General features: G+C 32.4%; 1 protein-coding gene across 5 annotated transcripts in view; it reads left to right on the top strand.

Annotated features, from left to right (window-relative positions):
- The window catches only part of LOC118181644 (uncharacterized), an 86,560-nt gene that overhangs the window by 27,158 nt on the left and 44,367 nt on the right, over nucleotides 1-15,035 (top strand). For all 5 annotated transcript variants that reach the window (XM_035350810.2, XM_035350816.2, XM_035350815.2 and 2 more), the window contains exons 5-6: nucleotides 95-237; nucleotides 1,021-1,254. In XM_035350810.2, the coding sequence (XP_035206701.1) occupies nucleotides 95-237; nucleotides 1,021-1,254 (377 nt within the window). The remainder of the gene's footprint in view (nucleotides 1-94; nucleotides 238-1,020; nucleotides 1,255-15,035) is intronic.

Here is a 15,035-nt window from a genome sequence, read left to right as displayed (position 1 = left end):
TTTAATGAAAATCCCCATTTCTGTTATATATTTATTTAAAAGTTTCATTGTATTGTAATGAAATTAATGTAGGAAATGTAATTTGCTTGTTTAGTTAATGAGTATTAGAAGATGTGGCCATTCGAAAGATCATTTTTTCATCGAACTTGGTCGATCTGCTGTAACAGGAGCTGGGGAAATATACATGGCCACTGAGGCAACTATTATAGCTCAAAATATGCATGAAACAGTTTTGAGGTGAGCTCTTACCTGATATGTGTATGGAGAATATTTCTTTTGATTTTAGAAATGTTATTATTCATGTTTAGTGTTTGTTAGTACCGACTTAAAAATATAAAATTAATTTTGTGCATGACTTATGTGCTATAAATTTAGTTTTCTTCTGCAGTCAATTTTTGCCCCCTTAGACTGTTTGTTGGAAAAGTGAAGTACTTTTTAGTCATTAGTTGTAAACTAACATTTTTTAAAAAAATTCTGTAAATTTAGATTTATTCACTTATTTCTCATTAATAAAAATTTACACAGAAAAACTTATTTAAAACGCTATATGAAGCATGTGGTTTTTTTAATTGTCATTTATTAATTTACTAAGTACTCAAAGTTTTATTGTAACAATATGATGTCAATAAAACTAAAATCAACAAATATAATTCAGAGAATACCATGAAAATATATTTCTACAAAAATTTCATTATGAGTAGTGATTTTATTGCTAAAACCAATTAATGAAAGCTAAGTGCATTTACGACAAACATGTTTTTTCCCTACAACTTGCATTAACATAATAAAAGCTGCTGATTTTAAAAAATAATACTGATTTCTCATTAATGTTTGGTTTTTGTATTTTATATGTTGTTGTTAATGGACATCCATGAGAAAGTTTTGGAACCCTTGTTTAAAAAAATGAAATTGTTTTTAATTTTCCAAAAATTATGTATTTTGAAAAATACTATTATGAGTTTTCATATAAAATGTATATATTTTATGAATGAATTTTACATTAAGTTTCTTATTTATTAGTGCAATGAAGTCTTCCAAGATCAGAGAGAATGGAAATCTCCTTCCTCGACCTCGCAGTGCCTCAACTAGTGAAAACTCAAACCCAGTTGTAACTAGACGTCCAATAGGCATTGTTACACCCCAGAGTGTCTCATCTGTAACTATTAGTTCACTGTCAAATAGTAGAGAAAGATGTGATAGTTTACCTACTAGACCAAAGACAATAAGTGAAAATTCTCACACCTGCGTTCTTAGGTAAGGAATAAATTTATGAAATTAAAAAATATGGATATAATACTCTTGCTTCTTCCCTGAAAATCTTTAATTTATACTTATGTGTTACCGTAATCACTTACGTCATCAAATTTTCAGAATGCTCCAAACTATGACAACTATGAGCATAACAATTCTTCAGTTTACAATCAGAATTGCCATTTTCGTATGTGCTTGTTTTGTTATATTCCAAATTAGTATGGTTGTTATTAACAAACTGTATTATTTTTGTCAAAAATTCAACTTTAAAATATGGACTTGTTGGATTTGCTCGATGTGGACAAATTGCAATAAAATTTCGGCAGGAATGCAATGCCTCACCAATGGTCAAAGTGGTTAAAATTGCTGAATACTAGTAGCTTATACCCAGCCGAATGGACTGATTGCATAGTCCATTTGGCTGTTGGAATAGAAATGGAATAAAAATAGGCAAAATAGGGAAAACCATGAAAACCTATGAACCTACCAATAGTAGGTTGATAGATTTCATGATTTTCCCTATTTGTAATGTCAATATGTGCCACCTTCTCATAGAAAGTCCTTCACAAAAATATCCTTCTCATAAGTCAGATAGCCCTTGTGTGCTTTGTCATATTCAGATAATCTAACCCAAGGCTGTCCAACTGGCGGACGGCCCACCAAATTATTTTTATGGCCTACGAGTAAATTTTACTATGAATAAATTTATGTTACTAAATTATTATTATTAATATTAAAATTATTTTACTATGTGAAAATTTTAATCTAATTTGAATTTAAAGTAGGTACTATTTAGTTTGTGTAACTTCACTTAACCTGGCTGAATACAGCAGCAATCTGTTTAACATCTGATGGTGGTTGGTGCACGTGATACGCACACTACCCTGCACTATTTGGTTGATTCATACAATCGTGTGAGTGCAGTCCTGTCTAGAATTTGTTGAGGGGTGACTGTATTATAATTTTATGAACTAAATTTCATATTTATTTATTAATTAAAATAATTATTGAATATGAGTGCTACTAATAAAAGAAAAATAGACCTCGAAAATCGAGAATTTCAAGATCGCTGGGAGTTAGATTATTTATTTATTCTGAACAAGAATAATAAACCACAGTGTTTGGAATGTTTACAAATCATAACTGTGTCTAAAGAATATAACTTAAAGCGCCATTATCTTTCCATGCATGAAAAAAAGTATCATTCCTACATGCGAGACATGAAAATACTAGTGAAAAAAATGAAAAAGCAGCTGGATCATCAAACGATTTATTTTAATCAAGAAGCATCTGTGGCTGCATTATTTGAAGTTTGTTTAGAAATAGTAAAGGCAAAGAAGCCATTTTTGGTTGGAGAATTCATTAAAAAATTTGCCATAAAAATGGCTCAAGCATTTAATGGCAACGAAATGGTAAGAAAATTTCAAACAGTATCACTTTCTCACCAGACTGTAATCCGACGTGTAAACAAGATTAGCATGCATGTCACTAATAAATTAGAAAACTTAATCAATAGTTGCTGCTCTTTTTCGGTAATATTGGATGAAAGCATAGACATTTCCAATACAAGTCAAATGCTTATCTTTATAATAATTATAATTATGCAGAAAAACTTTTAAAATTATAATCATTACACGGAACAACAAAAGGTGAAGATATTTACAAACAGTTAAAATGTTCAGTAGAGCAGTATGGCGGATTTGACAAGTGCACCGCTATTGTAACCGACGGTGCTAGAGCTATGACGGGCAAAAATATTGGGCTCGCGGGACTTTTGCAAAAAGAAGGAATATGATGTCGTATGTTACACTGTGTTAACCATCAGGAGGCATTATGTGGTTTATCCCTACAACTAAAAGACGTAATGGACAAGGTTTGCAAAATTACTAATTTAATTTGTGGTGGAAATCGTTCTCTTACATGCCGAAAATTTAAAACATTTTTGAATGAATTGGAAACTGAGTATGGAGATCTGCTTTTACATAGTAATGTCCATTGGTTAAGTGCTGGAAAGTGCTTGAGGAGATTCTTTACACTTTGAAAAGAAGTTCATCTTTTTCTCACGGAAACTGCCGTCGATGAAAATTTAACAGCAAATTTACTTGATAAAAATTTTATTTATTCACTTGCTTTCCTAATAGATATTACAAATTATTTAAATATTTTGAATAAATCCTTGCAGAGACAAGATCAAAATATGTGTTGCCTTTATAAATATGTTACTGGATTTAGAAACAAATTAGAATTGTTAAGGTTTAATTTGGAGCAAAATAATTTATTTCATTTTGAATCTTGCAAAGAAATCTCTGAAGAAATGAAGGAATGTAATATAGAAGCGGATTTTAAAATATTTCTACCAAAATTGGGTATGCTAATTATAGATTTCAATGAAAGATTTTCTCAATTTGATGATCTTAAACCGTCTATTGATTTATTTTGTGATCCAATTAATATTGATATCAACTCTATTGATCTTAAATATCAAATAGAATTATGAGACCTGCAGGCTGACCCATTTTTTACATCTCGTGGAGTAACTGGAATAGAAATATTCAAATTTTTAGATAAAGAGAAATATCCAAAATTGAGAGATTTTGGACTTCAAATTGTATCAGTGTTCGGAAGTACATATATCTGCGAGCGTGTAGATATAAAGTGATCCGATATGAAATATATAAAGTCAAAATATAGAAGCAGTTTGAAAGATTCCATTCTTGAAGGTAATAATTAAACTTACCACAACAAATATTGATGTGGACATAAAAGATATTGTTGCTAAACAATTATGGCCACAATGTTCTCATTAATATATTATGAATATTTTAATGTTTTCTTTTTAGTATAAATAAAGTATTTTTTAATTAACATAAACTGACTTTTCATTTATCAACCTTCTTGGCCACCGAAATGTTTGGTGAAGAAAATATGGCCCGCGGGCTATGATAAGTTGGACAGCGCTGATCTAGCCTAACTTCCAGGAATATAGTGTTTTGTCACACAAATATTTGCTGTGAATCTATTCCTAATTCACTCTAAAATTCTTCTGGAACAAAAGAAGCAAAAAGCTGCTTATAAATTTATTTTTGAGGATCAATACTTAGTTAAAATGTGTTATATATGTGCATGTAGTGAATCATTTTTTGCGAGTCCTCATTTTTTTTCTACTGTGGAAAATTACCAAACTGAGCTAATCTTAATCTTGTTTCTCTTATTTAATTTAATCTTTTCATTAACGCATTTTTATTCTCTTAAACCCTGCTGTAAAGTTATGCATTTTATGCATGGTCTATGGAGTTGTTTCATTTAAAGTTTAATTATAAAAACAATAATTCTAGATATATTTTAAATTGCTATCTTGAGTGTGTCCTTCAAAAGCAAGTAAGCGGAACATTTCTAAAATTTTCTTGTGTGTAAAGTAACACTATATTTTCATTTGTGTGTTAGAACGTCAGTATGACTTTATGAAAGTAGTTTTTATTAATTCTGCATTTTTTATATATTCATTTGTAATCTTGAAAAATATGTAAAATGTAACAAAATTATTCATTCTTAAATTCTTTTCCAATCCTTTTTGCAGAAGTTTAATTTATTTGCTGTCTTTCTTATTCCTGTTGGTTGTTACTTGCAATTATCCCATCAACTATGAAACTGTAGCAGCTCAATTTAGTGGCAATTATAGATCAGCATAACATCACAACACTTTCATAATATCTTCTGTTTTGTTTGATGTAACTCTGATAAGATTCTTGACAAGTCAGCTTTTGTTTTTATAATAAGAATTATAAATTAACTGTCATTGTTATATTTTTCCCTTATCTTTTGGGGGGGAAGATATTTGGAGCTGTAAAATTATGTTTGTGACTGCCCTTTGGTTCTCTTATAGTTAGTTGAGATAATTAACATGCGTAGAATGGGGGGAAACAGGTGGATATGTCTGGCAAAACAATAGACTGTAATGGTCACCTTCGAGAAGTTTGTGCTCATGGCATTCTAAACAGAGCTTAGGATGAAACCACAGTACCTAACAAAACAGCATAAATTGATGAAAGCCTTTTTATGAATTACCAAAAAAAAAAAAAAAAAAAGTGGGTCACAACAGTGGCTATTTGCAACAGTAGCTTTTGGTGGATTGTGCTGAGAGGCTGGTATTAAATTAACACATTATATTAATAATTATCATTAATTAAATGTAACCCCAGAAAAAATAATTACTACAAAGTCACCTTCTGTCAGTATTTAATAACAATTCTGTCTGTCTTTCATCAAGTTGTAAGAGACCCCACTGAGGGAAATTCCTCAAATGATTAACAGTTTTGAATGGTATATTTGTTATTTCTTTTGTATTTATTCTTTTATTGTCTGATACATTGAGAAATATGCAGTTGTAGCCAAAAAACATGGGACTTTATTATCATTTTGACATAGAGTTAAACACCCATTTATCTGACTAATCATTGCTCCTGCTCCATCTTTGTTACTGAATCTAATTTAAAAAGTGGTATTTCATACTAGTGAGGATGCTTTTAAGAAACTTGAATATGTTTATACCTTTAGTTCTTTCTTTCAAAGAAATCATACCCAACAATTCCTTTTTATGTGTATAATGTTTAAAAGTCATATGAGTAAAAATAAGCAATTATGCTGTATCACAGCTATCAATTCATCATATTCCATGGAAAAGCAAGATGTGTATTAATGTTGTTATGTAACTGTTCTCTTATATTTTTACTTATTTTCTCTCTCTGCCTCACAGCATGTTGGAACAAATGTAGATCTTTAATTGAAGCAATAATTTCGGTCTTTTTCTTTAAATGATTAAAAAGTGTACCTGACATTTCTAAGAATGTAATATGTTTTAAAGGTATAAATAATACCTTGATCCAATTGTTGGTGCAATAAAGTAGTGTTGTAGAGTAATTAGTTTTTTTTTTTTTTTTTTTTTTTTTTTTTTTATGCTGGAGAAACAAAAGCATGCAAAAAGAAGGGAGAAAATACCTTATGGTGTTAGGTGGTAGGAACAGTATTTTGATGTTGGGATGATTCAAATCTTTTGGGTGACATGGAGCATTTTAATAATGCCTTGGAGTTTAAATTTTTCTGTCTTAAATAACAATCAATGTTTGGCACAAAACAATTTAAAAACCAATCTTTAAATAAATTTCCAGTTACTCAAGCTCTTGGATTTATTTTCCAGTGTATCAGTAAAATGTTTTTATTTATGAGGATTTAAAGATCTATAAATTAACAAGGGTTTTGTCGTAAAGTCCCCCGATGCATTACTGTACAAAAGTAGCATTAGGCAATCTTTAGACACCTTAAATCCAGGTGCAGTTTTTTTCTTTTTTCGATCTATAGACTGCACCAAAGCCCAGTTTCAGCGGCATTGAAAACTTGATCTGCTATGTATCCTTGCTATTCTATAATGTTTTGAATTTTTTCTGGGTATGTCCTAGCAGCTTCATGCTCAGTTGCTTATGTTATGAATTTCAAAAATCTTTTTGAAATTTTAGAACTAACCTTTACTTGCCACAAAATCTGGGTTGACAGAGGACTCTCCATCTTGTTTAACATATTTGTAAATTTTGAGTTCTTTTTGTTAGTTCGTTCGCTGCCGACCAGGCTTCCGTCCTAAGGTGAAACCAATCGGAATTAATACCTGATCAGCAGAGGTAAAATCTACTTGTACAACCAGCAGCTACCATAACTATGTGGACTGCCAAATCAGCGACACTTATTTTGTATAAGCCAAAGTAAATTGTTACAAAAATTAAAGAATATGTGTTGAAACTAAATAACGTTTGCATAATCCGAGTTCAGAAAACAAAACATTTATTTTACATATTTTAAAGAAATAACGTTCTGAAACAACATGTTTCATTTACACAATCAATCGACGCTCTCACCAGAGCATTACGCCATCAAACTTGGCACACATCCAAAAGTTCAAATTGAAGAATTACAGAAGCGTTGTTGCCACACAAGAAAAGACATATAGTTACAACTTCACACAATAATAAAACAAAAACACACTTTTGAAAAATAGACAATAATAATAAAAATAGTAATAATAAAATTCTTAACAATATTTTCTCGATTATGCAACATCCTCCCCCCTTTTTGAGTCAGTGGCAAACGACTCAAAAACATATGTTATCCTATTAAAAAGGTCTAGTACATTAGGCTTCTTAACAAGCCGTCCTGACGACGTAAATTTCTGTTTTATATGCTGTACGTCAGTCTGATCGTTTTTCTTATCGTCGTTAACGTTAGGCTCTTCAACTAAATAATTTTCACTTAGTTGTATCTCTAGTGGATAAATACGCTGAACGGGCCTTATGAAAATCCCATTCTGAGTTTTTAGTTTAACTGTTCGAACTTTGCCATCCCGACCAGGAATTTTCTCTATAATTTTACCCAAAGGCCAATACAAGCGTTTTTTGAAATCATCGCCTATTAAGACTATCTCCCCAATTTTAGGCAACCGGGTTACTTTATTTTGTGGTTGTTTCATTATTAATTGCCCCAAATATTCTTTTCGGAAGCGGTTCCTTAAATCTTTAAGAAGTTTTGTGCGGTATTTAATTCTTCTCAAAAAATGCTGAGAGTCAATTTTATCTATATCTGCTACATTCGAAGTACAATTTTCAATTAAAAACATTGACGGAGTTAAAGGGATAGCATCTTCAGAGTTCTCCGAAATATATGTTAAAGGTCGAGAATTAATTACCGACTCACAATCGCAAATTAAGGTTTCCAGTTCTTCATAAGATAAAACCGATTTTCCCAAAGAACGTCTTAAAAGTTCTTTAACCATGTGAACTAGCCGTTCCCACCAACCTCCCCACCAGGAGGCTGTTGGTGGATTGAATTTCCATACTATTCTCTTTTTTTTTGCCTCATTCTCTATTATGTCCTAGTTAAGTTTAGACATTTCGTTATACGTTCCTCGGAAGTTAGTCCCATTGTCAGAATAAATGGTTCGTGGTCTGCCACGTCTGGCTATGAATCGTCTTAAAGCCAAAAGAAAAGATTCTGTTGATAACGAAGTCACCAGTTCTAGATGGATTGCTCTGTACACAGCGCATGTGAAGAGTGCCATCCAAACCTTCTTACCGTTTTTCAAAAACAATGGGCCAGCTAAATCTACTCCCAAAATTTCAAAAGCCCTATAATCTCCTACGCGATCTTCAGGAAGAGGAGTCACTTCGCAAGACATCGGTTTCGCTTTATATCGTTGACATATTACACACCCTTTTAACACATTACGCACAGTTTTACGTTGTTTTAGTATCCAGAATCTTTCTCTTAAAATAGATTGAAGCATTTGAGTTCCAGCATGACAATGTTTCTTATGAACTGACTCAATTAACAATGTAGTAAAGATACATTTACTCGGTAACAAAATTGGTGTTAAAAATTCAGAATTGTCTTTGCATTCCAATATTCTAGTTTTAACTCTTATAATTTTTTCATTATCAATGAATACATCAAGTGGATTAAGAGCTCCAATGTCAGGGAAATTTGAGCTTTGAACCAACCGAATCAAAACTTTTTCGGAATTTATGATTTCAGCAACAGTTAGTTTAGATTCTTTACACAAATTTGACTTCTTCCTACAGTTAGAAATAAAACGTAACACCCAACCGGTTACACGAATCATTTTTTCATAATCAGAAACTCTTTTTGCATACCAAGGAGTGGTATCCTCTGAAAAGTTAACATTAATAAGTTTTACCTTCCTCTTTTCCAAGTCAGCTTCGCTCGGCTGACAAACAATATTGGTAGGCCAAAATTCAGGGCTTTCTCTTAGCCAGAGAGGTCCCTTAAACCACTCCAAGTTAATCATTTGTTTAGCAGAGCAACCTCGAGATAACACATCTGCTGGGTTCATATTACCAGGCACATGCCTCCATGATTCAGGTTTTGTCAACTTAGTAATTTGTTTAACACGATTGCTTACAAAGTTTGACCAATTACCAGGATTTCTGATCCACCATAATGCGACTGTGGAATCACACCATAAAATTACATTTATATCAAAATCATTAAGAGCTTTACAAACAGAATATAATAATCGGGATCCAATGCAACAGGACATTAATTCCAATCTAGGAATCGTCAAATTCTTAATAGGAGCTACTCTAGATTTTGCTCTTAAGAGAGTCATTTTTACACTGCATGAATCAACACTTCTCGCGAAAATACATCCTGCATAAGCATATTTGCAGGCATCGACAAATACATGCAATTCAACTGTTGCAAAGGTTCCAACGAATCGGGGTATTGCCACATTTTTCAACAAAAGTATATCAGATAACCACACAAAAAATTTACTTACAAAATCATGAGGCAATACCTCGTCCCAAGAAAATTTCAACTTCCATGTTTCTTGTAACAAAAGTTTTGGAAGCAAAGTTATTGGTGCAAGTATTCCAATTGGATCAAAAATTGATTGTACAATAGACAGAATCAGTCTCTTAGTTACCTTAGTATCACAAGTTATCATATTTATATTTATATTACACCTTAAAGTATCATTGTCTAAATTCCACAATATTCCTAAAAGAGGTGTGTCCCCAGAATGTTTTGTAATATATTTGGAAGCAACATTGCTCTCCCATCCCCTTAAATTAAATCTGCCTCTCAACATAAGACTTTTGGCCTTTTGAATTAAATCCTCTTGTTTCTCAATATTGTAAACACCCGTAATACAATTATCTACATAGAACGAATTTTTTAATTTGTCAGCCACATCTAAAAAGTCAGATGGACAATTATTCAAGAGATATTTAATAGACGCACCTAGTAGATAAGGGCTGCAGGAAACCCCAAAAACTACTCTGCAGTGCCTATACACTATTTCTCCCTCATCACTTGGATAGAAAAATCGCAAGTAATCTCTATCCTTCGGAGAAATTCCTAACTGCAAGAATGCTTTCTCTATGTCTGCACTCAGACCAATAGGAAAAAATCTCATTCTGTCTAAAATATCAGGGACTAATTCTATTAAATTAGGTCCTTTCAATAAACACTGATTCAAAGATGGTTTTCCCTTTTCACAAGATGAAGCATCAAAAACGGGTCTTACCTTAGTGCTTTCACTATTCATCTTAATAACCGCTCTGTGTGGTAAAAAGTGGCATTTATTGTTTAATTCCTTTTCCGGAACCTTTTCTATAATATTTAAATTTTCCCACTCTCTAAACACTTCTTGATATTCCTTCAAAGAATTATTTTCTTTTGCCTTCTTTATCATTTTTTGATGACGTGTCAAAGCAATGCTTTTATTATCTGATAAATTGGTAGATTCGCATTTCCAGGGTAATTCTAATTCATATCTACCATCGGGCCGAATAGATAATTTATTCTGAAAATCAATCTCGTAGTCGCAATGAAGATTTTTCGTTTTACTATTTTCCGTCGGGTCGGAAATACCCAAAACTTCAAGCTCCCATAAAGATTTCAAAGAAGCATTATTTACATGCAAGGAAAGACTTATTAGGGCATTATCCCTGACAGTATCATTTTCTTTACCCATAACCGTCCAACCCAGTTTTGTTTTGACTGCAGTTAAACCAGAGGGTAATTCTAGGTATTTGTCAGTTAACAGTTTACCAATGACATCTGCACCTATCAATAAATCAATTTCACTTTCCTCGCAAAATGTGTCACTGACCTCAATTTTCCTGCTTTTCAATTCCTCTATAATCTGAGCATTCTTGATTGTTGGAACAAATCCACATATCTTTTTTTCAGAAAAAGCTTCAAAACAACACCTAAAAGTGTTATCTAAACTGCTTATGTCAATAGCAAAAACAGAATGGGTTACAGGCGCAGTTTCCCTCCCCCCAAACAAACCATGAATGACTTTCTCCTGTCGAATAGGATCAGCCTTCATTCGCTTCATAATTTTCTCCCCAACGTATGATCGTTGGGATCCCGAATCCAAGAGAATTCTAATTTTTCTCTCTCGATCTTTAACTTTAATTAGAACACATAAAGTTTGCAAATAAACTTTCTCGCTCTTACTGTTATTAGAAAGGGAAACATCCAACTTAGAGTCATTTTGTTTTACAGAACTAACATTCTGAGGACACATAAATTTTATATGATCACAACTGCAAATGGGGCATTTAATATTGGCTTTACATTGGTTTTTTAAATGGCCAATTCTTAAACATGAAAAACAAACACCTTTCTTTTGTACAAGTTGCCTCTTTTCATTTAAGCTCATATTTTCAGCTTTAAAACACTTAGCACTCATATGAGGCTTACCACAAAATATACAAACATTTTGCTTACCTTTACTGGTTTCATTTGTACTTACCAGCGCGGCAGCTGTTGCTAAATCTGAATTACCTGAAATAACATATTTATTAAGACGCTTAACAGAATGAGTAAATCCTGATTGTGCTAATCTAATCATTTCTTCCGATTCTACTTCATGCCTTAAAAAACACATTAGTTTTTCAAGCGTTCTTTCAGAACTCTTTTCCTGTCCTTGTTCAGAAGTTCGACTCCGCTCCCAGGCACGTAAAATATTCTCAGGTAGGCACGACTCCACTAAAGGTCCCAAGAAATCAGCAAACTTTTCCTTGGTGCGTCCTAAGCTTTCCAGTGCTCGTAATTTACTTTCTATACTATCATAAAGTACTCCTAAGTCCGACGCCGTTCTGCCTGTTGTAGCATTCTTTGTAACAAGCCCAAGCAAATCTCTTACATAGATTTGCACCAGAAGGTCTTCTCTACCAAATCTTTCTTTCAGCTGCTCGATAGCTTTAGGATAATTCGCGGCGGTAACAGGAAAACTGTTCAAAAGTTGAGCTGCCTTTGAGCCAGGTACTGCACTTTGCACTAAGTACAAAAATTTATCTTCCGGCACAATATCCGCATCTTCATGAATTTTAGAGAATTGGCTCCAAAAGCCTAAAAATTCTCTTGCATCTCCAGAAAATTTTTTCAGTTCAAGTTTAGGAAGTTTAACTTCCTGTTTTTATTTTCTTTAGGATCCGAAATCGAAACTGAAGCAATATCTGTAGTAACTTTCATCGAATTCAATTGTCCAATTTTATTCTGAAGTTTCACCTTTAAAGCTATAAAGGAATCTCTGTATCCTTCAGCCGTATTAAATTCATTCTCGAAATCCGCTTCCTTGGTTTGTTCTAAAACACTGCTTTGAGTACTGTCCAAGCGTTCAAATTTGTCAATTAGTTGCCCCAACAACACTTGCAATCTCTCAGGTTCCGTACAAGTAGGCAATTCTTCTTCCACAATCTTCGTAGTTAACGTAAACGAAGTACGTTCACTTTTACGTTTTGCCTTTAACAACTCCATTTTAACAAAACGCCTAAATCAAAACTACTCGAAATCACACAAACGTCCTGTCAAACGGATGCCAAACTTTTATGTTGAAACTAAATAACGTTTGCATAATCCGAGTTCAGAAAACAAAACATTTATTTTACATATTTTAAAGAAATAACGTTCTGAAACAACATGTTTCATTTACACAATCAATCGACGCTCTCACCAGAGCATTACGCCATCAAACTTGGCACACATCCAAAAGTTCAAATTGAAGAATTACAGAAGCGTTGTTGCCACACAAGAAAAGACATATAGTTACAACTTCACACAATAATAATCAATAAAAATCGGGAAATCTTGAATTTATATTTTGTTCCACATGTTATTTTGTTCTTAGCTAGTTGGGAACGGCCACACAATTTAATCCAAGTCAAAGCAATTAGATCATAATTACAGGAAAAATGTGGTCACTATTTAAATTCATTTTTTTTTAAATTCTCAAGTCTAAAAACCAAACAATAATAAACAATTAACAAATTATCAAATTTCATTATTCATAGTTAATACGAAAAACAGAAAAGTAAAATTTAATTCAAAGAACATTATCTGTTTATAATGTATTTTATCTATCTAAATCAATTCTTATCTAGGCAATAATTTATCTTAATTATAAAATGCCCTCCTAATTAATTAACATATTCTGGTTTAAAATACAATTAATCTCAAAAACTAAGAAAATAAAAACAAACAAATAATATAGCAATAACATTTAGCTTGCTATTTTAAGACATAGCCTTTAACTGAGAACGTAACTCTTTTTTAAAAACATAGCAAGCATAAGAATTAGAAATGTGGCAAATTTTGTACTGTGTGTGCGTTTCTAAATTTGATCTTAAACAGTTAATACAAGATGGACCCTCTTTACTGTTTGGGACTAAATTATCATGTGTATGAGTGCAGTGAAAGCAAAATAAAGAATTTGTACAATTTTGAATATGGTGATCAAAAGCCTGGCAACCATAACATCTTAAAATTTGAATATATTTACGAAAACTACAAGAATGGAATCCAACATAAACGCGACCCTTATGACCCAGTAATGTGATTCATTCTACAAATAGACCCCAGCTTGTCTATTTGTAGAATGAAATTCTTACTATTGTCTGTGCATTTAAAGCTTGTGACAAAATTTAAATTTAAGTTAGTATCTCTTGGCAAGAGTGCCTTAAAAGCATCTTCGATAGCAGCCTCATTTACATTAATAGGAACTCCAAATAAAATAATTCTATCCATATGCGATCTGGGTACGCGTGCCGAAATATTGGCATCTGGAGAAGATAATATCAAATCTTTAAGCAGTTCTTACAACATATCAGTTGTATTACAACCTATCAGAAGATCCTTTGAACAAGTTAAACGCATATTTGTAATGTGGATTCCTGTATTTGATACATCCATTTTAACTTAGATTGAAATTCAGCCAAAATATTGACTGGTTACGACGAGGAGACAATGATAACATTATCTAAATGACGTTTAGAAGAATTAGCAATCATAGAAAAATTATTCTTAAATGCAACTATATATATATAGTGCTTTGTATTTTTTTTTTTTTTTTTTTTTTTTTTTTTTTTTTTTGTGTCTGTGTGTGTGTGTAATATTACCATCCAATGGAATTATTTTTTGACAGCTATCATCAATCCAAATGCTGAGTGCCTCTTCCATCTTATCAATTATTGGCACCTGGGGGCAAGCTGCACATTTTGCAAATTTCAAAGATCTTGCAGCAACTGCATTTCTTATTTCCTTTTTATTTTGCTTAATAGTCCAGACTGTTGCTTTATACAAATTAATACTTTTTCCAATGTAAGATGCTTTTTCTCCTTTTAAAAGACGATCCAAGATCTGTATCCTTACTTCTAAAGAACTAAATATCCTCTTAATTTGTTTTTTTATCTTTATCAGACATGACGTTTGACTGAAACTTAATGTCTTAAAGATGAAAAAGTTATTCTTTAACACACCATGGCTGAACACAGGCTGTTGACCAGCAGCATGAGACACTTATGTTAAATTTGAATTTTGGACGCTGAACATGTGGGTTGTGCATTTTGGGCCTCTTATTGTGACCTCATCTTGTTCACCTTCTGCAATAGTGGGATTTCTTCATTATTGCCTGGTGATTGTGCACTCTTGAGACTGTGTATTGTTTCTGTTGTGTTATACTTTGAAGGTTATTCAGCTAAATGATTTTTCCTCTGTTACCGGTTGCAAATTCAACAGTTGCTCTCCACTATATGGCTCATCTCTCTGAGAACAGTTGTTCTTACAGGAACCGGATCTTGGAAGACAGCTGGCAGGTCTTACTAAACAAACTAAACAACTACTAAACTTACTAAAACAAACAAGGGTTCTTATATGTTAAATGACTATGTGGATGCTTTGCTCAACATGGAAGAACTTTATGCAGATTTCAT

The sequence above is a fragment of the Stegodyphus dumicola genome, chromosome 4 (assembly GCF_044657685.1).
Source record: "Stegodyphus dumicola isolate Sdum_Otavi_A_Nest chromosome 4, ASM4465768v1".
NCBI lineage: Eukaryota > Metazoa > Arthropoda > Arachnida > Araneae > Eresidae > Stegodyphus > Stegodyphus dumicola.
This window is presented reverse-complemented; position numbering and strand designations above follow the sequence as displayed.